At 44.1% G+C, this 26,262-nt stretch overlaps 1 protein-coding gene across 13 annotated transcripts in view; it reads left to right on the forward strand.

Moving 5' to 3' along the window:
• Positions 1-1,196: 1,196 nt before the first annotated feature.
• The window catches only part of PDE10A (phosphodiesterase 10A), a 186,784-nt gene continuing 161,718 nt past the window's right edge, over positions 1,197-26,262 (forward strand). For 4 of the 13 annotated variants that reach the window (XM_083434046.1, XM_083434064.1, XM_083434061.1 and 1 more), the window contains exon 1: positions 2,781-3,361. In XM_083434046.1, the coding sequence (XP_083290172.1) occupies positions 3,271-3,361 (91 nt within the window). In that variant the 5' untranslated portion in view covers positions 2,781-3,270. Of the gene's footprint in view, positions 2,040-2,780; positions 3,362-26,262 lie in introns of those variants that run through there. The other 9 variants (XM_083434067.1, XM_083434048.1, XM_083434051.1 and 6 more) reach the window with 5 other exon arrangements.

A 26,262-nucleotide genomic window follows, 5' to 3' on the forward strand; every position in this document is an offset into this window, starting at 1 on the left:
GCGTGAACACGGCTGATACGTGTGTGTTCCTCCCAAGCCCCTAGACTTTATGGACCCACGCCTGCCACGGACGCATTCCACAACAGAATGCCATGCTTTTTCCGGATTTTAAGGAGCGGGGGCGGAGGAGCGATTCCCCAGAGTGGCCCCGCTTGGGGGGCGGGGGAGGGAGTGCTCTGCAGTGGAGAACGCGTGTCTGCTTGCGTGCGTGTTTTGATTCCGCGACGTGCAATGGGAGCGCTGGGCAGCGCTGATGCGGCCGGGCTTGCTCCTATCCTGGAGCAGCGTGCTGTTGGCAGGCAGTTTCTTTGGGTTATTGAACATCTTTCCAAGCTGTCGTTTTTTTGAGAGCAGGAGAGCAGCGGCGGCGGCGGCGCGTGAGAGAGCGCGAGTTTGTACTTTAGCTGGGAATGACGAAGGACCTGGTGAGGGGGTGGGGCGGCCGGGGGTGGAGGTTACCTTTCTGGTTTCCCTCTTCTTGGCTGAGATGGCATTTGGTGGGGGCACGTGTGTATTCTTTATTTCTGCAGTGCGTCCAGGGACGTGGATTTAGAATTGCGATGCCTTTTAAAGTACACATACACGTACGCCAGTACAGAGTAACGGAAGCGTCTCCACCTGCGTCACACACCTGTGAAGCTTCGCCACGTTCCTCCTCACCCTGCTGCAGCCGCAGATCCATAGCCAGAAACGGGGCCATTGGTAGCCAGAAATGGCTCCTTATAACAAAGAAAGCTGCCTTATGCCAGTCAGATCCTTGGCCCATCTAGCTTACTATTGCCCACACTGCCTGGCAAGCGACTCTCCGGGATTTCAGGCAACCCAACCCAACCCAACCCGAGGATCGAACCCAAGACCTTCTGAGCTACTTCCACCCCTTCCCCTCATTTAGCCGATCACAATATGGGGAGGGGGGGAGAGTTGGGGATCGCTGCTGCGCCGTTCCTCCGGGCAAACTACGTGACGTAGATTCAGTAGGGACCAGCTTCCTAGATGGGGAAAAGCTTCACCTGTTGGATTTCTAGCCTCTTGAGCAACTAATAAAGAGCCTTGAGCCCTTGTGAGTAGAAGGGCTAAATTTTAATATTAGGGAGATTTCCCCCATCTCCCAACCTGGAAAGAGACAGAAAGGGCGCTCTGGGTGTCGGATCACTTTCAGCCTCTCTTCATTTCGGCCTCATCAGGTTCAAGTTCTCAGCCGGCTGTGGGTCTCTCGTAAGGAATCGTGTTTTTGTGGCTCCACAGCAGCGTCGGCGACTGCAGAGATCCCTCCCTCCTTCTCTCTCCCCCCGCTCCCCCAACTCCAAGCCTTTTCCAAACTGTTTTACGTTTGTTTTAGGAAGGGTGTGAGCGCTGCTGCAAATCATCTCGGCTTCCAAGTCTCTTGCTGAAAGGGTGCAGGTTGCTTACGCCCGAGCGCCCCTTATCATTTCAATAAATGCCAATTGCAGCCTTGGCGCTGTTATAGCAATGGAGCTACAGACGTCATTGCCTCCTCTTGGACGTGAGATGCGGCCAACCCCTCAGCCCCCTTCTCGCGCTCAAGAAAAACTCTGCAACTTCCAGCCAGGCGCGCAGTCTTTCGCCTAGAGATCCTGGGCACCAGCAGCCCGCTAACAGACGGACCGGAGAGGGATCAGCCAGCCCGATTCTTTTTCTCTCTTTCTTCGAGGAGAAAAAGAAGTAACCATGAACTCTGTCGATTTGGGGGTGGCTGCCTTGCAAAAGGGCTTTGCAGAAGCTTCGGGGCAACGGATGGAGCGGGAACCAACCAGCCAACATGTCTTAAAGCAAGACTTGTCGAGCGCGGGGTTCCCTCCTTGGGGCGTCCAGGTTCCCTTGGGGCACCTGCTGCTCTTACTGTCTGTACCAGCAAAAGCTGGGAATTGGGGTGGGGGGGACCTTAACTTCCAGCCACTTCTGCGGCGAGTCCTCCCCGATTTCGTCTCTCTTTTGCCTTCCGGACTGAACCCCTTTCTTCCAAACTTGCCCCAGAGGGCGAAACAACCGAGATCAAGCTCGCTGCGCAGTTTTGGAGGGTAAGTGTCCGTGAAGTGCGGGGGCGGGGGAGGCGGCGTGGAGAACGCAGCAGCCTCGGAGGGCAGAGCAGGTGGTAGAAAAGCCGCGAAGGTTGGCGGGGAGAAAGAGACAGAAAGAAAAAGTGTAGCAGCTTCTGCCAAAGCAGCTCGTGCGTTTTTTGCATCGGGCCAGCCTGGAGTGGAAAGGGTTACAGAGGCATTTGGGGCAGGTGCGGGTGGTGGTGGGGAGAGACCGGGAGAGGACGCAGATCCTGTCCGACTGCTGGGATTCCAGATTCCGTAACCGGGGAGCGCGCGTGATTAAGAGTCGAGTTGCGCGTGAACTCCTGGTGGCCAGCTGCGAAGCGCCGGCTGCCCGCAACGATTCCTTAAGAGTCTGGCGCAACTTCCTTCGAGGGGACTGGCTCTCTCCTAGGCAGCGTGCTTCGGCGCTAGCAAGCCGAAGGGATCCGGGATCGGAGCTGGGAGGAACGAGCAGGCTCCTCCCACGCGCCCTGCGCCCGATCCGGCTTTCCTGCTCACTGCCCCCCTTCCTCCAGCTGGAAGGATCATCTGGTCCCTCTCCGCCCCCTGGTGTGAATTTCATCCGCTAGGACTCGCGCTCCGCGCACCCCACGCCGCTTCCCAAAGCAAAGCGCCCCCCCTGCAGGCGACTCGGGCCCCTTGCAGCCCCGTGAGGCTCAGGCTAATAGCTCCTCCTCCTCCTCTCTCTCTGCAAGTCCTCCTCACCTTCATTGAGGTTCATTTAGAAACATTTCGCGCTGCACCCCGTCCCTAATATATATGTATATTTTAATATATTTAGAAGGACTTCCCTATTGCTGTTACGCAGCGTCCCTTAATTTCTAACACCCCCCCTTCCATGATCAGTTGGCCACTTTCTGAATTTCGCACCTCCACTTATTAGTTATTAATAATAATAATAATAATTGTGGTCCGGAGGGGGGTGGGGAGCAGATCCCATAACCAGGCAACCCTCTTTCGACGTGGGGCTGCGCGGATGGGCTTGTGATTTGTAGGATTGCTCCACTTAGACCCTGCCTCCTCCTTGCTCTCCAGCCACTCTAAAGTCTCTCCCCCTTTTAAAGCAGCGATTCCTTTCCATCCGCGGCGGTGTGTGTTATGCGCGCGTGTGTCTCGCTTTCTCCCTCCCGATCTCCCTGGAGAGAGAGAGAGAGCGAGCGAAAGAGAGCGAGGGGGGAAGGAAACTCTACTCCCAAGCCCCGTCCAGATGTCGAAGAAACGCAAAACCCCCGAGGGTGGAGGATCCGGCCTCCCCGAGGAGGAACCCAAAACCCAGTTGGGGGACAGCGAAGAGCAAGGTAGGAGGGGGGCGGAAAGCTGGTTCTCCTGCCAGGGGAAAATATTAAGAGTGGGATCCCAGCATAGGAATGCATCTTTGAGCCGATCAGGTCCCCCACCAGCTGCTTGAGTTGGGCTGGCGACTGTCAAATTTAGGCCAGATTCCCTCTAGCCGAGTCTCTGTGATTGCATATATACTTCTATTGTGTGTCTCGGGGTACTGTTGAACTTTTGGGAGTGAAGGGGTGAAAAGGCAGGAGAGGAAACAAAAGGGACGATTGATTGATTGATTGATTGATTGGCTGATCAAGTGATGGGAGGAGGGGCTGCAGGGTGGCTGATCAATCGTTCTTCACTCCCCAGCCCTTTTATTTCAGTTGCATATGGTGTGCTCCTTTCGGTCTGTCTCTGGAGCATTGGGAAAATATTATATGGAGATCAGTATGTTTGGCGGTGTTGTGGGAGTGGGGGTAGCTGGCGAGTGAGAGTGCATTTCTCTGGGGAAAAGACTGGTGGAGGGTCTCCTTACCTCCTCCTTTGGCAAATCCTCCATCTCTGCCAAGGTGCTAGTTGCAAGATGCCGATTGCTGCAAATATTGTACTTGCATCGCACTTGAGAGAAAGTTGTGGGTTTTTCCTTTGCTGCATCCCCCCCCCCCTTGTGTGTGGGGAGCTGCCATGCACTTTAGCAGCTGGTGTGGGAAAGCAGATCAGCCCTGCCCTCCTTTGATCTCTTAGGCACTTTTGCAGTTGTTTGTTCTTTCAGTTCACCTGCTCGTTTTCTTTCTCTTTTGGTGCTTATTCTGCTTTTCTGGGGCCTAGGTTTCACTCCAAGCCAAGGCACAGTCTTGAAGGGCTCGTCATTACAATGCAGAGGAGGGATTGGGGTGTGTTGGGGGGTCAGTGGTCCAAGCGACGGTTGTGAAGAGCAAGCTGGAGATTGTGTGTCCCCCGTGGACTGTAAATGTGTTTCTGCCCACGGCAGAATTGAGACGGTGCATTTGCCTTGTTGGCAGGTGAAAAACCTGAGACTGGAGCCGAAAGAGAGGGAATGCATGTCATCCAATATGGAGTCAGTTGTCCTTGTTCTCAAAATGTTGAGGATCAAAATGCTGTCAAAGCCGATCAAGACTTGGGAGATTCAGTGTCCTCCATGGATGTGTTTCTGGGGGGTGATATGATGTGGGTTTTCGTCTGTCTTCATTGCATCAAGCCCAGTTCTTGGTGTGCTCTGCAAACATTTTCACAATGACGCAGTCATGGCGTTCCACCATTTGCTTTGAAGGGGCTTCTGGAAGGTTTTCGTTCTTCCTCTGTATTAGAGTCCTTCAGCATCAAAATTAATGAAAGCCATCCTTTCCAATCCTAAACTATTTGTCTGTGAAAACAAGTCCAGTCACTTGCAGGCATACCCAAACCGTCTGTGCATTTTTCTATGCAGTTTATTTTCTTTTCAGTTGCTTGGAAGTGAATAATTTTTTCAGAAAACCTTCCTTCCTTCATTGAACAGAGACCTGAAAGCTAGATTGCAAGTGAAGTGCTATTTACACTACTGGGTTGCTTGCAGTGAACATGGAGGCTCACGGAGAACACTGGCGCGGTGCAAATGTGATGGTTTCAAAACCACTGCTTGTCAAGAAACCTCATGTAATGGCGGACAAAAGTACATTATGTTAGCAACGACACCTTTATTTGGAAACAAAGTAGAACTGATGAGCATACTTCCTCAGATTTGCAAATGTTTAATTAGCGAGTGATCGCCTAGCCTCTGCTCTGCTCACCTAATTTCCGACTCACTTCCATTGCAGCCAAGGTATTGAGCATGGTCCAGATGATCTTTTTCAAAGCCTCAATGGCTGTTGGTCCTTTGTAGGCTGGAGGATTCAAGCTCCAAATGCGTCAGCTCAGCTCTAATGCTGGGCAGTGGTGAAACAAGTGTCTGCACGGCACTCAGTGCCAGTGAATGCTACAAGTACTCATTTCAGAGAGCAGATAAAGCTTGTGCACCTATATTATGTGTATCCACTGCAGATTCATGTGCGTTCATTGCTACTGTAAAATCATGGAACTAAACCTAGAATGCTTGGCTTGCCACACTTATTTTTACATAAGCATATTTAAAAGTCTTTCTTCTCAGTTGACAGGAAAAATAATTCTGTTTGCTAATTTTGTGAAAGTGTAATTGTGTAAACCATTTGAAGTATATAGGATGCCACAATATCTGAGTGTGTGTGTGTGTGTGTGAGGGGGTGTTCTCTTTTATAGTACCACTATGGATTATCCTAAAATGATTTGCTGTATACAGTGGTACCTCGGGTTAAGAACTTAATTCGTTCCGGAGGTCCGTTCTTAACTTGAAACTGTTCTTAACCTGAGGTACCACTTTAGATAATGGGGCTTTCCGCTGCTGCTGTGCCACCGCACAATTTCTGTTCTCATCCTGAAGCAAGGTTCTTATCCCAAAGTACTATTTCTGGGTTAGCAGAGTCTGTAACCTGAAGCGTCTGTAACCCGAGGTACCACTGTACATACAAAACACTTGTGTTTTACAGAGACAAAATACTTACTAGGCTCCAACATGCATGACATTGGGATTATTCAACCCAATTAATGTCTGCCAACATAAATTTCCAATCTACGTGGGGCACGTATATCCCTAGTTTTGTTTAATTTAGACAGGTGATATTATTTATTAACCCTGCTAGGATTTCTAGAAATTGCAAAAATGCAGGGGGACTGCAAAAACCTTCTTGCTTTGCATGTAACAACAGGAAAAGAATAGATGAAGGCTGGAGATTGGAGCAACCGATCAAAGCTTTGCTGTTGTAATTCTTTACAGTATTTGGTAAATAGAGGGTATAATCTGCTAGTAAGCAAATTGACTTTTTCTAAGGACATGTGTGGTTCTTAAGTATCTCTGGCCAACAGCACTTAATTCATACATAACATCACAATGAGTTCTCCTCTCCTTGCCTTTTATTATATTAACAAGCCCATGCCGTATAATTTTGACATCCTGAATTCTGCTTTTCTGCACATGCAACAAAGCAGACGACTGAACGATGGTCTGCCGAATGCTGATGGTGCACACACAGAATCTCTCTTAGTGTTCTGAGCTGGAGAAGAACAGGATTTGATTCATAATAAAGCCAAACATGATGGACTGGACAAATTCATATACTGAACTAGGGGCTGTTTATGATGAACTTCAATGACATAACTAGTTTATATACATAGAACTTATTACTAGTTAGATTTGTGTGCTCCAAATAATCCAAGGAGACTCGGCTGAATATCTGATGTTCAGATATTACTGCTTTTTTATTACTGGATATTTGCAAGTATGAATGATTCTTTCAGCTTAAATATGAGATTAAAAGTAGTGTCTGAAATCAGCCATCTATGAGAACAGGAAGGCATTAGCTAAATGAAGCAAATGTTTAAAATGAATGTAGTCTCTACTGCAGCAGGACAACATTAACTTCTTTAAAAAATGTGCAATATTTATTTTGTGTATCCTATCCTTCCACTGTCAAAACAGTGCTTGCACCATTATAAAAAAGCAAAATATTAATAATATAATAATAATTTCAATAAAATCAGCTTTTTATTTGTCATTAAGATTAGACAACTCCAGTGGCAAAATCAGCTGCTAAAATTTCAACCAGGCAAGCAAAATATAAGATGGTCAAAATATAAGCAATGTGGACTAGGTGGTAGAATAGAGACAAAAGGAGCCAAACAGTTTTCCTGAAGATTTCCACAGTTTTGGTGCAATCACACAGAATATGTTATACATCTCAAACAGTCTTGCGTCTGTTTAGTTGGGATGCAGAAATTGGCCTTTCTATGGTCCTTCAGTTAAACTTGGCCCAAGGCATTTGGGAATTTAAAGGTATTTACCAGCACCCAAAATTATTCCCAACTTGTAACCAGTGCATTGTTGCAAAATGGTGCAACCGAGCACCCACAAACAGCTGAAACATCTGGAGACTTTTAAGAGACAGGTAGCCTCCTGTAAAGTGTCACATCTAGAATGCAAAAAATAAAATAAAAATAAAAAATCAGTGTAGCCATCTGATGTTCATCTTATGTCTCTCGCGATGCAGACAAACCCTTACTGTGGTCTTAAGGAGATCAGCACAAATTTTTAAAAAATGTTAGCGTAATATTTTAGGGCAGCTCTTGGTTAAAGCATCTCATTTCCATGTAGAATTTAACTAGAGGAGTATAAACAGCATTCCCAGGACACCTTAGTTTGATGGCAGCTCTTGCTTCCTTAACACCCAAATTTCTGGAAGCATTCACATAGGTCCAGATGTCCAAGGGCTGAGCAGTTCCTGGGCTGATCATGTTGTATATGGGATTCACTTAGGCAGCTCATCTGGCTCTGTTCCATGCAGGGCATCCTGCCTATGGTGTTAAGGATGCAGCAAAGTCAGAGGTCTCTGGCTGCAGGCATAAACCAAGCTCTAACACATAACGGTGGGCTTCTGAGGGCTGAAGTGGATGTGGCGCTATGTGTGCACAGTTTTTTAAAATGCAAATAGAAGCTGCTGAGGGAGACTGAGTATTACTGGGATCTGGAACAGCTTTCTTGGGTAATCTGGAGCCACTAGTGGACTCTAGTTTCCTGGAAGGTGTGTTGCTGTTACCAGGAGGGGTAGTTGTTGCTGTGGAGATGCACTGGCAACGTTGCCTGACTTTGCTGGTGTGGTTGCACCAAACCACCCTTCCCTGGAATCAGCATAGTGGCACCATCTCCTCAAGTGAGCTCCTTCAGCTGGAATCACAGCAGGCGAAGGGGAGATTAACGCTTTCCTTGCCTCCTGTTGTCTATAGAAAAACCACTTCTTTGAAGTGGCAATTTGCACTGTAAGGAAACCGCCCCCCAATTTTTAGTTACCGTAGTTTTTTAAAAAATCTACCCTCATTTGATGCCACTGGGGGATTCCCACTCCAGAGTAAATACTAGCTTCAGAAAATGGGTTTTCTTCCTGTTAGCAATAGAGAAAGAAAGCGTTGTACTTTCCCCAATGTCCAGTCAGCTCTGATTGCATTATTCACCAGCCTCCGCCAGAAGCTCTGTCTACATTTTTCAAAATACAGTGGTGCCCCGCAAGACGAAATTAATTCGTTCTGCGAGTTTTTTCGTTCTACGAGTTTTTTTGTCTTGCGAAACACCAATGTGTATTGACGGTTTCCCATAGGAATGCATTGGCGGTTTTTTAAAAAAAGGCGCAAGACGTTTCGTCTTGCGAAGCAAGCCCATAGGGAAATCCGTCTTGCGAAGCAACTCAGAAAATGGAAAACTCTTTCGTGTTGCGAGTTTTTCGTCTTCCGAGGCATTCGTCTTGCGGGGCACCACTGTACAGTGGTACCTCAGGTTACATACGCTTCAGGTTATATACGCTTCAGGTTACACACTCCGCTAACCCAGAAATAGTGCTTAGGTTAAGAACTTTGCTTCAGGATAAGAACAGAAATCGGGCTCTGGCGGCACGGCGGCAGCAGGAGGCTCCATTAGCTAAAGTGGTGCTTCAGGTTAAGAACAGTTTCAGGTTAAGAACGGACCTCTGGAACGAATTAAGTACTTAACCCGAGGTACCACTGTATGTTAAATGCAGAAATGCATTTAATGCCACATCTAGTTTGACCCTGACTTTTTCCTCCCCTTTCTCGTAGTACAGGAAAGTATTATGAGTACCTGAAACTTGTATGGCTTTAAAAAGGGATTAGACAAATTCATGGAGGGTAAGGCTATCAGTGGGCACTAATCATGTTCTCCTCATACTGGTGTGGTGTTGAGAGCCAGTGTGTAATGGTTAGAGTGCTGGAATATGACCTGGGAGATCAGGTTTCAAATCCCCACTCAGCCATGAAGCTCACTGTGTGACCTGCTCAGAAACAAGTCCTATTAAATTCAGTGGAGCTTACTCCTAGGTAAGTGTGGTTAGGGTTGCAGCCTTTATCTGGATCCAACCCATGGTGTGACTGCAGCTGTGCCTTTTGGCTTGTGGTGAGAGGTTGCAGTTGTTTGTTCTAACCTGTTGACAAAAGGGCAGAAGAACTAAAATATTCCATGGCTAACTGAGCATAACCAGTGCTTTTTCCTGGTGGGACGCAGGGGGACGCACACCCCTAAACATTTTGTGAATCTAAGTTTGGCCTCATTGAGGGGCAGTATTTCAATATGAGTAGGAAAATGAGAGTACCTCTAAACATTTTTTTAAGGAAAAAAAGCACTGTACATAACTATTGGTTTTGTAGCATGTTTATTTATAACGAGGCTTATCCTGACATTGATTCTTTCTCCTTTATTTTCAAAATAGTTTGCCTTATATGTATAACAGTCGCTGGTTGAGTTCTGTGATATCCTGCAAGTTATCAAAATAGTGCCAATTGTTCTTGGTAAAGTAAAACTATGAAGAACACAACAATATTTGAATGTTGTGGTAGTGGTGAATGCAGCTATGAATATTTTATTTATCACTAGCCTTTTAGACGAACAAGAGCAATTTACATTCCACCGGCTAGGGTTGTAGTTTTCAGTCCGGACTCAGGCACATGAGTTTTCTTAGAAACCTCATTTTTAAAGCAATCTTTGTCATCAGATCCCAGGAATAGATTGAGAGGAAGAGTGCAGTAGTCAGATTTGCAAGTCCGCTTTGGAACTGGGCAAGACATTCAGCAGTCAGGGATCAGCTGCCTTGGACTTGGCAGTCTAGAAATTTTGCACTGGATTGCCAATAAACCAAAAGACTAAAATCTGTGTTTGGAAGAAATCATACAGCTTTGAACGAACATTTTATGCAGCATCCTGCTTTTCTCTCTCTCTCTTTTTTGAGGGAGGAGCTTATGTTGTACAAGATAGGAAAAAGTAGTGTAGCAGATAAAGCATTGGTCTTGATTCCCACCCCCTCTGCACCTTCCTGTATGTAAAATGTTGCCAAGCAGTTTTAGTGTCCCTCTTTGCTTCCTCCCTGCCTTTCTTTTCACCAGTAGCATTTTAAATTCACCTTTCACCAATATAACTATTGCTACTGTTATCGTCTTTATTTTACTATTCTTATTTAAAGCAGCGACAACAGTCCAGCAAGTTAAGAGCAGGTAAAATACCGGTAAAACACAAAATAAACATTTCTGACATAAAAGTACAAGCAATTAACAGCAGCAAAATAGTATCCCATAAATGCTTGGGAAAATAGAGGTTTTAAGCTGGCGTCGGAATGTCAGCAGCATTGCTGCCAGTCATATTTCTGTGCGGAGGGAATATTGCACCCCAACTCCTGGCTAAACCTCTTCACATCTTTAGGCCAAGGTCTTTATTCTCTAAAAAACCTTTGGGTCACTGAAGAAACAGATTGGGTTGCTCTCCTTGACTTTGCAATTCTGCAATGGATTCGGATTGTTGCTTTTAAGATAGAGTTGATTTTGTTGTTTTATGTAGTCTCCAAGCCATTTCAGGGCTTAGTACATGGGGCACATCTTTCTTTTTAACTGTATTAATAAACAGGCTGTGAGGGCTCTTCATTGAAGTGTATTCACTAAGGTGAATTCAAGCAGAGTGAGCCTATAATCTGAATAAACTACAGAATGAGTCTTTGGAACACTTCTGTGTTTTGTTTCTCTTAAATCTCTGTCTGCAGTGCCCACTACCTTTCCCACAAATTGCTTTTAAGTTCTCCATAACAGGAATTATATCACATTTTGTCCGAGACTTACCTTATTTGACTTTTCCCTCCTTCCAATTCATTCTGAGGAAAGGAGCTGAGTCACTGAGAGGCAAACCTAGCAACTGTTGAATAAGACACAAGCACAGATAATACTAACGTGTAAACAGGAGTAGTACTTACAGTTTTGCCACTTCACTTTTTTGGAAAATAATGAAATGTGCCTAAACTGAGATTGTTACAACTTTGAATATAAAATGTTCTTAAGGTCCAACATTGAGCTGCTCACCCTCTACTGTCTGTTGCTTCCGAAAGTATATTGAGTATATTAATTATTTGGTAACTTCTTGCTGGCATTGCTTTTGACACATTTACAAATTCAGGGTTACCAGACCTCCAAGTGTCCCTATTTTCCAGGGACGGTCCCGGATTTACAGAAGCTGCCCTGGTTCCTGATTTGATGTCAGACTGTCCCACTTTTCCATAGGATGTCTCTAGTTTCACTGGAGAAATGTTGGAGTGTATGGAGTTATGTGTCCCCTGAGCCATAGTAACTATACAACTTTTAGAAGACATCTGAAGGCAGTCCTGTGTAGGGAAGGTTTTTAAAAAATGTTTAATGTTTTATTAGGTTTGGAAGTTGCCCAGAGATGGGTGGGGTATAAATAATAAAATAATTGTTGTTGTTGTTGAATAGGACATCCCTATTTTCACCAGAGAAATGTTGGAGGGTATGTATTACTTTGTAGACTTGGGAAATGGGATTTGATTTATGAAATGGAATTTGGTCTTCAACCAGTTGGCCTTCAACCAGGCCGCAACCTGATCTAAAGTGGCTCACAATAGCAGCACTACCGCCATAAATGTACATGGCTAAGGATGGATCTGGGTTCTGAAAAGGCTGAAGATTACAGGTTTCGGTGAACAAAATAGTTCAGGTAAAATTTAACTCTAATGGTCCTGAGCTGTGACTGCAAATATTGCTATCTCATGAGTATTTATTAGAATGTTAGCCTTAATTTTTCTTTTAAAATGCCTGTAATTAGGTTCTGAGCCTTCCCTTTAACTGTTTTTCTTTGCCCCTGGATTTTGTATAAGGTTTTGTCAAACTACAAGGCATAGTGTGCGTGGTGAAGTGGTTAGAGTAGTGGGAGATGAGCGTTCAAATCACTGGTCAGACAGGAAGCTTACGGGTTGACCTTGGGTCAGTTCTATCGCTCAGCCTAATTTGCCTCATAGAATTGCTGTGGAGAGAAAATTGGGGGGGGGGCAATGTATGCCACCTGGAGCTCCTTGGAGGAAAGGTGAGGTGTAAATGTCAGAACATTTTTTTTTATGCTCAGAACTATTTTTTTCTAGACTGTTCTAGAAAAACTATATTGAGAAAACTAGGATAATGAAGAACTCATAGAATCATAGAGTTGTAGAGCTGGAATGGACTACGAGGGTCTTCAGTCCAACCCCTTGAAATCCAGGAATCTTTTTGGCCAACGTGGGGCTCAGAATTAAGACCCTCAGAAATAGCCAGAAAAGAAAAGCATGATGACTGCTGGCTGGGATTAGGGACAAGAACATTATTGACATACTGCTGTACCTTGGCTTTCGGTTTATTTATTTTGTCTGCAAAAATGTCTACACCACCAATATTAAGAAAAAATGCCATGGTGACAAACAGCATAAAATCAACAATTAAATTGCATCCGTAAAACAAATGAATACAGGACAAATCTGTAGATCAAATTAAGACATCAACATGACTGGATCAGCTCTCAGGGCAAGGCTAGATGAGCAGCTGTGGACCAGGTTCCCTGAAAGGCTGACTTCTCCTCCAATGCCTGGTAAGGGTGTTAAAATCAACCAATGAAATCTGGTTGGTCTTGTCAGTTGCCACAGCCTAATGGTTATGGAGGTGGGATTTTTCACTGGTTGGCCCTGGTGTTAAATGCATTCCCTACTGAAATACAAGAGGTCTCATCTGTATTGTCATTCTGCTGGCTTTGAAGACGCATCAGTTTTCACAGGCATTCCTTTGATCTCTCTACCTCGGTCCTTCAAAATTGCTGTGGTTTTTCCCCCATAGGATTGTTTTATTCCGTATTTTAATTATGGGCATTTTTGTTGAATGCTTGCCTTTTATACTTGTAAAACCACCTAGAAGCCTGTTTTGGTATTTCTATTAATTGTTTATTATTAGTAATACTGTCTAAATGGCAATACAGTGGTACCTTGGGTTACAGACACTTCAGGTTACATATGCTTCAGGTTACAGACTCCGCTAACCCAGAAATAGTACCTCGGGTTAAGAACTTTGCTTCAGGATGAGAACAGAAATTGTGCTCCGGCGGCACGGCAGCAGCAGGAGGCCCCATTAGCTAAAGTGGTGCTTCAGGTTAAGAACGGACCTCTGGAACAAATTAAGTACTTAACCCGAGGTACCACTGTACTGTAGGTGCCTGCCAGATGTTCATTAGATACACATTCCAAAAGGCAGGTGCTGCCACACTAATGGCCCTGGTCTTGGAGAATATAAGACAAACCTCAGGAGCGTACAGCACTGCTAGGAGTGTCTCTCTTGAAGATCAAAGTGACAGGGATACATAAGGTAAGGCATTCCAGCAGTAGAGGAAGTTTTCTGAAAACATTGTAGATGTACTAATGTAACATATATATCTAAGTGTCTGTCTGGATTAACTGACAAGAGGAGCTGAATGTGGAACTGTTCTTTCTGAAACTTTGTAATCAGATATTAGTGTCACTTATTCTATCTTAATTGTCAGTAATCCTATCATGAATTGTGGTCCCATCATCTGACATGCTAAGGGTCCAACCACGTGTAACGCTAAATCTGTTTTTGCATTTAATGTGCATGTTCATGTTTCAAATAAAAAATAAACAAATATGCAAATGGCAGCTGCTGGATGTGCTGATAATTTTTGGGATTCCAGGTACATAGTACCCACGACTAGTCAGCTTGGGTCAGCATCTGAGACAATATATCCAGAAGTTCCTCTAACTCTCACTGAGAGTAAAAAAAATATACAATAATAATACATCAAACCAAAGGATTAGTAGTTTGCTGCTCTTTTGTGACATCCAAAATCAGCTGCCTGAGGCAGCTACTTCACTTTGCATAAAGGTAGGACTGGCCATGTATAAAGCCAGCTCTGAAGGGGTGTGAGGTGGGGAACATCTAAGTATGTGAAATGTTTAGACTTCAGGATATAAACAGAGGGTACATATTAGATTATTAGATTTTCACTTGAAAAATAATCATTCTCCTCCCCCCTTGGTATATCTGCTTGCTTTTTATTTTGCTCTTTGTATGGAAGTTGTATGGCACCCCACAATATGAGTATCATGAAGTGCGAGCCTGTTAGGATATTTCTTCCCAAGAAGTCAAGCTATTTATGTGTGTCACAGCAGGGCTGGCATGGCATAATTTCCATAAAACCCAAAACCTCCCTAGAGGAACATCATTGCTTGTTCTGAAACAAAACATAAAACTTTCTGTAAAGTCTTGTCTAAAGTTCAGCAGACATTCGCCAAATGTAAGTTTGCACCTAGAACTCCCCTCCCCTTTTTAATGAAGCGGATTTTGGCTTATTTTGGCTCAATTTCAGGGCACTGCTGTCAATCCCAAATTTGGCTAGGAAGACTTCAGGTAAAAACATTCACTCTGGACCAAAGGCAAATAAAGATGTTGTAAGATTCAGTGAAATGGAAGTTAAAGCTCTTTTATAGGATATAATTTTTTTTTATTTTATTTGGGAGAATGTTTGCACTTATACTCAAATATTTAAAAATAATTCCATTTGTGCATAGGGTTAGGAACATAGGGAACTGGCTGGGATCACCTAGCTCAGCATTTTCTGCACTGAATTGCAGCAGCTCTTCAGGACTTTAGGCAGGCATCACTCCCAACCCTACCTGGAGATACCAGGGATTGAACCTGGGACTTGCTGCATGCAAGACAGATGCTCTGCCACTGAGCTATGGCCCCCCCCCTCCACATTTACTAGTTAGAAGGTTTAAACTTGGCTTGGACTGGATATGTCCACCCTACATGCTCATGAGCCAGTGTGATGTGAAACCCTCCATTTGACCATGAAGTTCCCTGGGTCACCTTGGGCCAGTCGCTGCCTCTCAGCATAACCTACCTCACAGGGTTGTTGTGGGGATTAAATGAGGAAGAGAACCATGTATGGCAACTTGAGCTCCTTGAATAAAAAGGTGGAATGTATATGCAATAAGAAAATGAATGAGTTAAGGAGGGGAAAGTAAATTTGTCACCTCCTGTGGCATGAATGGAAGAACTTGTGGCCTCCCAACTGTTTGACTCTAGTCCTTTTGATTGTAAACGTTCATTTTAGTACGGGCAGGAATTGGTGGCGGCCATGTGTCCTAGTTTATTGGTGACAATCCTCTGTTTGAAGGGCTGGCCAGGCCCAAGCCTGGTTACAAGATAAAGGATCCTAAGCAGGGAAAGCAGGAGGTGCCTTGAAGTTTCCCATCAGCAGTTAGCAGCTGGACAGTGAACTATGCAGGCTGTCCAGTTTCCCCTTGCTGTGGTAAGTCATGCAATGTGCTTAAATTATAGCAATTATTTCTAAATTTGCATCTATCGCTGTAAATTAGCATATCCAAGTTTTCAGCAAATCTGTATTCCCCTTAGTGGAGACTCCTAGTGGAGTTTCAGATTTTGTCAAAATGAAGCAGACAAACCAAATTTACCAAAAATAAATGGCTTAACCCTGTCTCACCTCCTGGGCAGGAAATAGATAAGTGGAACATGAAAGTACCAGGCCCAAGTGACCTGAAATCTTTTTTTGGTAGAGTGCAGCACAAGATTTTCTAGGCTAGGTCAGAATGCCTCTATAGACCAGGTAGGTTGGTCTGACGCAGTCAAAATAAATTATTATTTTTTTAAAAGTCCAGTAGCACCTTAGAGACCAACTAAGTTTGTTCTGGGTATAAGCTTTCGTGTGCATGCACACTTCTTAAGATACTACACTGAAACAGAAGTCACTAGACCCTTATATATAGTGGGGGGTGGGTAGGATGGGGTTTTTCTCTGAAGGGTAGTAGGAGATGGGTGATTGACTCAATGGGTATGGTAAACCTGTTGTCTCATTGTCTCATTACATATGCTAAAGCTATTTTTGGTCATCTGCAGACTATCCCTTGTTTTTTCCTGTAGGACTAATTGCAGTCATTAACAGTCGTCAACAGGTTTACCATACCAACATTTGCTCTTGCTTTTCAACAGTTACATTCTGTTCAATCAACTCTTTGAAATAAAGAGTAGTGTGCTAAACTATGCGGTTCTGCAACCCCATTCATATTGCTTCCCTAGAACATCACAAGACATGTTTCTCTTTCTTCGGTGTTTTGGAGCACATGTGAAAAACCTCCTATGTCTGATAATTTGACCTTCTTGTTTTAACCACCCAAGCAAGAAGGAAATATTAATTAGGGAATTGTTTTTCTCAACTACAGAACAAGTTGGCTTGCTTAACTAAATAATGACTGGATTCATAGCATGTCATATGTAGGAGACTGCAGTGCTGGCAACTGTAGCTGCCCACTGATTCATTCCCATCTGTTCTTGCCTTGCAAAACAGTAGGTGAAACGGAGAAGGAAGCAGAATGCAATACCTCTGCATAATATGGGATTGGCAGGTTCCTAGTGGTATAGACGAATTTTGGTGGGAGTACAGGAAAACATTGGACATGGGTGGCGCTGTGGGTTAAACCACAGAGCCTAGGGCTTGCTGATCAGAAGGTTGGCGGTTTGAATCCCCACGATGGGGTGAGCTCCCATTGTTCGGTCCCTGCTCCTGCCAACCTAGCAGTTCGAAAGCATATCATAGTGCATAGATAAATAGGTACTGCTCTGGCGGGAAGGTAAATGGCGTTTCTGTGTGCTGCTCTGGTTTCGCCAGAAGGGGCTTAGTCATATTGGCCACATGACCCAGAAAAACTGTCTGTGGACAAACGTTGGCTCCCTTGGCCAGCAAAGCGAGATGAACGCCACAACCCCAGAGTCGTTCATGACTGGACTTAACAGTCAGGGGTCCTTTACCTTTACCTTTTTACAAGAAAACATAGACTTAAACTAGCTTTTAATAGAGTCCAGACTTGAAGTAGCTGTTAGAGATACAATATTTTCTCAAATACCAGTAGTACTATAGCAGTAAACTTTGAAGAGTAGCATGACAGCCCTTAGGAATATATGAAGCTGTCTTATACAATGTCAAGGGGTTTCAGGCAGAAGAAATGAAAGAGAGAGAAGCTTGGATACAGCAAGAAGGGAAAAACACTGAAAGGAGAAAAAAGGTGTCTGTTTCAAATGGTGGAAAAAGTTTGTGTAAACTAGTTGGAGAGTCACTGAGAGGGGAAAAATGATTTTAAACAATGGTAGACATTTGAGTAGAGGAAGTGGAGGTGACACAGGGGAAGTGGCAGTTTTTAACAAGTTTGAGTATGGCAAGAAGGGAGTTTAGAAAAGTATGGTGTTAGCTTTTTGGTGCTGGCTTTGTGTTGCATCCATTTCTGTTATTGATCCTTGGACTCAGCTGCACTTGCAAATTATATTGTTATAAACATCCAACACCAGATGGCGCTGTCGAACTGTCATCTGTCACCACTGAGGTTTTCCAATAAGAGCTTTATAATGCATTTTTCAGTAACTTATTTTTTTATGTGTATAGATCCAGCCCTTGTTTGTTTTCATATAAAACAACCCATCAGTATTCCTCCATCTTTGCTTTTCTCAAATGTTCTTTCCTCAAGCAATGGGCTAAGGAAGGAGAACTGGAAGTGAGAGCAATGGCTGAGTCCATCACTTCCTTCAACAATATTAAATTACTAAACAATAATTAAAACTGATCCATAGCTGTGCCGCTTTATTCCCAGGTAAATACATTTTCTCTCTCTGTGTGTGGTGATAAATATTATTCAGGAGGACCTGAAATTCTCCAGCAGTTTGGAGGGAATCCCCCACCCCCCACTACTGACATTTTTGACATTTTTATCTGGAAAATATTTTCTTAGACTCAGTGGCGTAGCATGGATTGTCAGCACCCGGGGCAAGGCAAGTAATTTGCGCCCCCTAACCTGTGGATTTTAGCACTGATTTTAGCACTGTGAGTGCGAGCGCCCCCCCCCCAGATGTTGCGCCCGGTGCACCCGGCCCCCCCTGCACCCCCCACGCTACGCCACTGCTTAGACTTTTTTGAGCAAGCCAGCCCTAAGGAAAGTGTTGCATGTGGGAACCCCATGCAAAAGGTAGAAACCTGTCCCTGGATGGCTTTGCCTCCACTGTTGGAGATCCCCTGAAAAAATGCAGTCCATCACTGGTCCCTGGATTAGAACTCTATACTTCCCATGAGAATGATGTGGATTTCTCTGTTTTTTAACACAAAGCTGAAATAACAAGTTTAACTGTGCTGCCAGGACCGGCCCACTCACCCATGAGGCAAGATGAAGCGACCGCCTCAGGCAGCAAGGCCCACCAGGGCAGCAGATCCTGATATTTATCTTCCTTCCATTCCTTGTTCCTGATGTAGATCTTCCCTGACTCCTTCTTTGCTGATGGGGGCGGGGTGTGTGTGCCATTTTGAAGTCTGCCTCAGGTGCCAAAATGTATTGGGCCAGTCCTGTGTGCTGCTATTCTTAGACATACAACAGACAAGTTAATTTGTGGCTAACACACTCTACCAGCCCTTATTTCAAGTGACTAAATCTTCAAAGTCTTGGTTTTAAATACATGAGAAGTTTTGGCTAAACTGTGGAGAATGGAGATGTGCTTCTAATAGCCTGTAGCTGCAGCAAACTGAAAAACAAAACATATATTGTTGTGCTAAGCAATTTTAAAATGAACAGTGCCGAAAAAGGGAGCAAATTTTAAAACAAAATATCAAAGCATAAAGATATAAGCTGAAAACCAGGTGGTTGTTCTTCTAAGAAAAATCTTCTGAATATGTGTACTATTGCCCTCTGCTGGACAACTTGGAACTATGAGCAATATTGTGCTTGATAAGGTGCTTTTTCTGTTCAGAAAACACTTTTATGATTTATGAAATAATAAGGGAGGGAAGTCTAAATGGCAAGGACAGATGGAGCAATGGGCTTGGGATCACTCAATAATTGTCCCCAATTGACAGGTTTGCATTTACAATAAAACAAAACCTTATAAAACCAGGATAATGCAGCTCCCATGTAATTTGTCAATTAAAACAAAAAAATAATGTATCAGGGCGCTGGCAGCAAGGCATGGTGGTTCTACATTCTTCATTTGGTCCATACAGATCTTTAGAAGAGGATCTGCAGGAAACATTTCTTGTGGTTCATGTGGAAAGATACAAAGGGTCATCAGGACAAAAGGAAACTTAGTGGTGATGCCCTTTAAACACTCTGAAGCTTTTTCTGTTCATCCAGGCATAAAGGCAGCTTGAGGTCCTGAAGATTTGGCGTTCGGATGAATTGAAACCTACTGTGAAATTGCAGAGAAGCATGACAGATGCTGTGGCCATTTCCAACCGCACCTAGATTGCTTTCCCTATTGCATCAGGCTATGCAAAGCCGGTCTAGCGGCTGTGGCATGTACTACTAATGCCATTTGGTGTGCACTAGAACCTAGAGCAGAGATGGCCAGTGTTTGGGGGCCTGTGAGCAGCTTTGCAAACTGAATAACTTGTCACAGGTACCACACACACTGCAACCTGCAGCTTTTTCTGTTCAGGAATGCTACTTTGATGCCTCATTTCGGCAGGGCATGGGACCCTGTGGGTGCCAGAGAAGACATCTGTGGGCACATGGGTGCTCCTGACTGCTGCACTGATGAGCCCTGGACTAGAGGCTACCTGTTTCAGATTGCACAGCATGGATCAGATCATTTTGGCCTTCTCTCTCCCAGGTTCCATGAAGCATAGCTTCAACTCTTAGGTTGCAGAGGGGCAAAGGAGGTCTTGATACTCACAGGATCGATGAACAGCTCTTCTCTGTATGTTGCATTATGCTTGTATGGCAGTCTGCATTGTGCATCATCACTGGCATATGCCAAGGTCCAGAGGCCTCTCTCATTATCAGACTCTGGGATAGCAAATCAGATGGCCAGCAGGTGTCTGGAAAATGAATGTGAACTGACAAGGCTCACCTTTCCCTTTTGTCTACTGAGGTTATACTGTCAAGAGTCCCTTTGCAGCTGCTCTGGACTCTGGATGGATCAGAGGTGTATGGAAGGTGTGTTTGGTCAAACTGTTCATCCTATCCAAGCACATTATCTGTATGTAATGGACCTACTATGAACAGAGAACAATATTTCACAGCCTAAAAGGGCCATAAACATGACACTAACAATGCAGCTATACATCACTGATTGGCAGTACCAGGAGGTTTGCTGTCACTGGTGGTGGAGGAGAAATTCATGGTTGCAAAGGCAAAGGTGTAAATATGAAGAGCTGCTTATTGAAAGCCGGCAGTAATCTCCTAATATGTTTCAATAAGTGGATTAGAATTTGGAAATTTTAGATAAAGCTGTCGGGTTGCAGACTTGCGCTGTAATAAATCCTGAGCTCCATTCCATTGTCTTAATAGGGAGAAAAGCTAGCTAGCCTTTCTGTTTCTTAATAATACCTCGTGTAGAAGAATTTCTGAGTTCTTACCATATGAATATGAAGCGGATGTGAAACTCAGTTTGTGGGTGCTACTTTTAAAGGCTGTGATACACAGCAAACATTGCAAACACTATGTTTTAATAATGTAGGGCAGCTGTTATATAAGGCTGACATCTTAGGCATGGCTACAGTCCCACTGTATTTTTCCAAGTAACTAGAATTTGGCTATAAGCCTAAGAACCACACAGAACATTCTTCTGAGACATACAAGGCCCCCATTCTACTTTTTTCTAGGCTTCTGATCAGGTTATTGCCCCACTCTTCACAAACCTTGCGGAGCAAACTCACTTGATCCCTTGGACATCGTCTTGCTTCAGGCACTGCCACGTCCAACTCTGAGGCACGTCAGCTTTTCCTTCTCTCTGTTCTACTCTGACATGGACGAGAGGAGTGATTACCGAGCAGTTGGTTCATTTGTCTGTAGTTCCTTAGTAGAGCTCATGCTTTGCATGTAAAAGGTCCCAAGTTAGGGTGGTCACATGTCCTACCTTACAAAATACAGTCCTCAGTTTGAAGGGCTGTCGAGATCAAGCCCAGTTTTAAATAAGGGACCATAAGAAAGGAAAGCAGCACAAGTGCTCCAGAATAATCAGTGCTTGGGCAGCAGACTGAGTCGATGCTCGGGTCATCTGGCCTTGCCTCCTATGGTGAGATGTATTGCATTTCTGTGTGTAAATTATACCAGCATGTGCAACTGTTCTGCAAATATGTCACCTTTTGTCCTCTTTTTCTGGTGATGCATGTGTGGCTGCTCTATCTTTCTTGTTCAATCCCTGCCACCTCCATTTTAAAATGAGTCCTATCATTGAAAGCCCTGTGCAAGAACTTCTGTTTGCATGAAGGTATTTGCCCCTCTTCCTCTGTGTGCTCCCAAAATTGACTTTTTTTTTGCAGGGTGTGTGTGTGTGTCTGGAGAATCTGCAAATTGGTGTATGGGCAAGAAGAGAGAGTATCATTTCATCTGGCGAGCCAAAATGCTTGTCCTGACAGAACAATCACCTTAGAGCAATGCTGAATTCTTCTCAATGAGTGGACATCCTTATACATATGGACCTAATACACAGGCTCAATAATAAGAATGTCAAAAGCACACATCACTTTGTCTCTTTGCTATATACAGGCAACAACCTATTTGTGTGTGATTGCACACATGCACATGGTGCTGAACCCAGAAGTGACCCTAAAATGTCACTAAAAGGGCAGAATGGTAGCGGAATGGAACGCTTTACGAGGTCACTGCTGACATGCACAGGGTCCAGAATGTAACCCCCGTGCAAAATGAGGATTGCCTGTAAAAACAATGACTCTTGACAGCGTGGTTGCAGTGGATTATAACAAGTATCTCCTAAAATGGTTTTTTTGACACTTGCTCCAAACCACGTCTTCATACTGTGAAACTTCCCTCTGGCCTCTTTAGTTTTATTATAAGGCTGAGGAAATGAACACACTAGTCTTTACTGTATCCTGACTGGATATGCATGTTCAAGACTTGCACTTTCTTCATTTTCTTGAACTTCTAAGGAGCACCTTCCGTTCAGCTCAAAACTTAGTTTTAACCATCTCATTATAGGAGGAGAGGAAGAAACACACACCTTAATTTTAAATTGTAGTTAGGATACCATCAACCACATGTCTCTGGTGTAAACATCTTGCTGCATATTTCAAATTTATACAACTGATGCCAAGAAGAGAATGCCCAAAATAATGCCATTTTGAAGCATAAAGCTTGATGGCGGCAGGACAGCAGAGGGAGAGGACTTATCCAAACTTCCTTTTGTGCTGCATTTCTAGGCACAGATCCATGTTTTAAAACTTCATGTCCAAGTGATGTATATATATCTATCCCCAGCACTTTCTCCATGGAAATCTCCTCTTTACCGCTAAATTGGATCAAATGGCGATCCACAGAAAACTCGGAATTGCTGTTTGTTCCAATTCATCATTAAAGAGTCACTTTCCCTCTGGAAAGCAAAGGGGCAAAAACAGTACACTCAGACATACAGGTCTGAAGCACAGAACTGTGCCTCGAAAGCGCAGGACAAAAGGTAAGTGTGGATGAGCCAGAGAGAGAGGAAATAGTTGGCCTAGTGCAGTACAGCAGGCCAGTGGCCAGGACAGGAAAAAGATGGGTGGCCAGTTCTCCACAAAACCATTGGCACAAGCTGGCTAAAGCCCACATGAAACAGCTGCTGCATGCATTGGCTGTGCTAATCTTGTTTCATGCAGGTGTTGCCATTGGCAGAATTACATTTTTTGTCCTGCCTCTACAAGCAATCCTCTGTGGTTTAGCAGTGGTGATCTTAAACATGCTGCACATAAGGAGGGAGCTAACAGATAAAGCTATTCCAGAAGGCCACCACATGGCCGTATGATTGTGAGAAGTAACCTCCAGATTCCTATAGGTTTTCATTTAGACTCATGAACAACCATGCCTCTATTAGCACTGCAAGCAATTTGCAAAAGTTCATGCAGTCTCGCCTGACACTGTTTTGCCTAAGATAGTGATGGGGAACCCGTTGTTCTCCAGTCCTAGCCTGCATAGCCAAATGCTCAGGGCGTATGGGAATTGTAGTGCAGCTACATCTATAGGGGCAAAGGTTCTCCGCCCATTTCTGCCATCATGAAATACGCAGAAACAAAACTTTGTTGTTCTGCAAATGTAAGTCTGAAACCGACTGAAATTCAATACAGAAATGAAAAATCCAGATCCTGGGTGGTTGTTTCTAAGCACTCATAATATGTCTTGATTACTATGTTGTGTGTATATAAGACACCATAGAATAACAATTTGATTTTTAGAATCAAGTTGTACTGGAAAAGGTTGATGCCAGTACCTAATGTTCTGTCTGCAGAACAAAAATAATGTAATGCATCAGAATATGTAAAAACACACGCAGGCTAGTCTGCCCCCACCACTCTCCCTTCTTGAGAAAGTTTTGCTGTAATGGTAATTTATGATTGCATGAGATACTTGGTTTTAAATGCCACTCTTAAATGCAAATAGTGCACTAGATCACGTATGGCCATCGCCAGGATCTCCAGGTTTCATGGTTGAAGCGTTTTACCTGGTTCCAGATTTTTGCCAGGTTTTTTTTTTGGGGGGGGGGGGGGTTGAGATCTCACACTTCTGGATCCAACAGATTGCAGACCAAGAATTGGCTGTGGTCTTCTCTGCCACAATCTGCAATGATTATTTTCTCTTGTGATTTAATTATTTATTCCCACGTTAATGTTCCCATAGCAATGTTAGCTCTGCCACAATGCACATATGTAGCATTATCAAGAACTGCTAATTTATGCTTGTCTACATGCTGGGACTCTGAGAGGCACTGTGGGTTTTTTTAATAAAAAAAAGCCCACTCGCTTTTTTATGTGGGATACTTTTTGAGCATCGAATATGCTTATCACCAAGCCCTTTCAAGGCCTGCACTGAAGGGAATGGTGAGCAGCAGGAGGCACAAGGTGGGGCATGAGGAGCAGAAGCTGCTTGTTCTGTCCCTTGGATTTGAAACAGCAGGCACCTCTGGGCTGTCACTATTTTCTGGAAGAATTTGACAGAGGCGGATTTAAGGCAGCAAGACCGGCTCCCCTGCACAGGGCGCTGAGCCAAGGGGGTGCCTTCCTGCCTCCTTCCCAAAGCCTAGTTAGTGCCTTTGTAGCTTTGGGAAGGAGACAGGAGGGCTCTAGGACCCTGCCAGAGCCCTCGCACCACTTTCCCAAAGCCTGGCGCCTCTCTTACCCAGTTTTAGAAGGTGGTGTGAGGGCTGAAGTGTGTATCAAATTTTGGCCTCACATATGGTGCCATATTACCAAGGTCCACCCCTAGAATGGTCATGTGCTCAAAAATTCAGGTTGCACGGTTATAGCTTATCGGGTGGTCCTGCAAAACAAACCCCTTTCCTTAAATGAGCAGACTTTTTGTAATAAGGAAAGTGATGGGGAAATACACAGGAAAGTGTGTGATACTACTTACTGAGACACATTATTTAACCTCCCTGCAAACAAACCAGAAGGAATGCTCCATAAATGGTCAACGTGGTCTAACTTCCTTGCAAACAAATGGGGATGAATGCTCAAGAAACAGGTCATCTGGAAGTGCCCAGTATTGCTTCAAAACACCCAAAGTCCTGCCAGTCCTGAATCTTTGCAATCTTGTCTACAGTGGCCCTGTGTTTGCATGCAAAGGTTTATTATTATTATTATATTTATGGTCCCCATTTCCTCCAAGAAGTTCAAAGTGGCACACATGTTTACCCTGCCTTCCTATTTTGTCCTTAAAACATGTCTGGAATTTCTGCATAATGTTCATTGCTGTAGAAAGACATGATCAAGATGTAGAAATGGCGTTTCTATGGCATGATGGGAAGATTGCGTGCTCTTGATCTCTACAGTATGCATTTTGCCTTTAAAGGATATCTATAGTACAAACTCATTCTTTAACATACTGCTTTTTCCTACTTCCCTTGACTGTTGGAGAGATGTGATGAAATAGTAAAGGTAAAGGTATGACTCTGGGGTTGCACGCTCATCTCGCGCTGTAGACCAAGGGAGCTGGTGTTTGTCCGCAGACAGCTTCCGGGTTCTGGGTCATGTGGCCAGCATGACTAAGCCGCTTCTGGTGAACCAGAGCAGTGCACATAAATGCACAGACATGGGTAGCACTGTGGTCTAAACCACAGAGCCTAGGGCTTGATGATCAGAAGGTTGGCAGTTTGAATCCCCACGACGGGGTGAGCTCCCGTTGTTTGGTCCCTGCTCCTGCCAACCTAGCAGTTTGAAAGCACATCAAGTGCAAGTAGATAAATAGGTACCACTCCAGCAGAAAGGTAAACGTGATGAAATAGAGAGCCTAAATAACTTGTCCTCAAAGCTTTACAGAGTTCACCAGTGTTGTCACTAGTAATTAGGTGAGGACAGCTGTTTCTGGACAGCTACATTGGAAGGAAACTCAACGTGTTTCTAGTGATAGTTTAGTTCACTAGTGACGACGTACTATCACTGTCACCTAGGAAATGAAACATGTTGCTATGGGAACCTCAAGGCTGCATTATTACACATTCTCAAAATGTTGACACTTAGAAAAAACGACCTGTGTGTGTAATATAAACATTCCCAATATTTGTCTTTATCAGTGTTGCAAAATAAGAAGATTTCTTTTATTTGTTTATGTTTCACACAGTATGGTTGGAGAAGCTGGAATTTGCAGGTGAAAATGCCTAAAGGCCTCCCATATGTGTTCAAATGCTTCAAAATCTTTGGAAGGTTGTGGTGGTGAAATGTATGGCATTGTAAATAAGTTCTCATCTTGAGGCAAAGTTCTTAACCTGAAGCACTATTTCTGGGTTAGCGGAGTTTGTAACCTGAAGCATATGTAACCCGAGGTACCACTGTATTGTCTAAACAGTCACTTACTCAGTTTTCATATATGGTTAACTTTCACCAATGGTCGAGTCCAAAATGCATTTACTTGAAGTGAACCTCACTGATTTTTAATGGAAACTACTGTTGCCAAGTATGTTTGCATGGAACTGCAGCCTAAAGTATTGCAAATGTCCGGGTTGGTTGTCTTGT

Source organism: Podarcis tiliguerta, assembly GCF_965153285.1.
Source record: "Podarcis tiliguerta genome assembly, chromosome: 3".
Taxonomy (NCBI): Eukaryota; Metazoa; Chordata; class Lepidosauria; order Squamata; family Lacertidae; genus Podarcis; species Podarcis tiliguerta.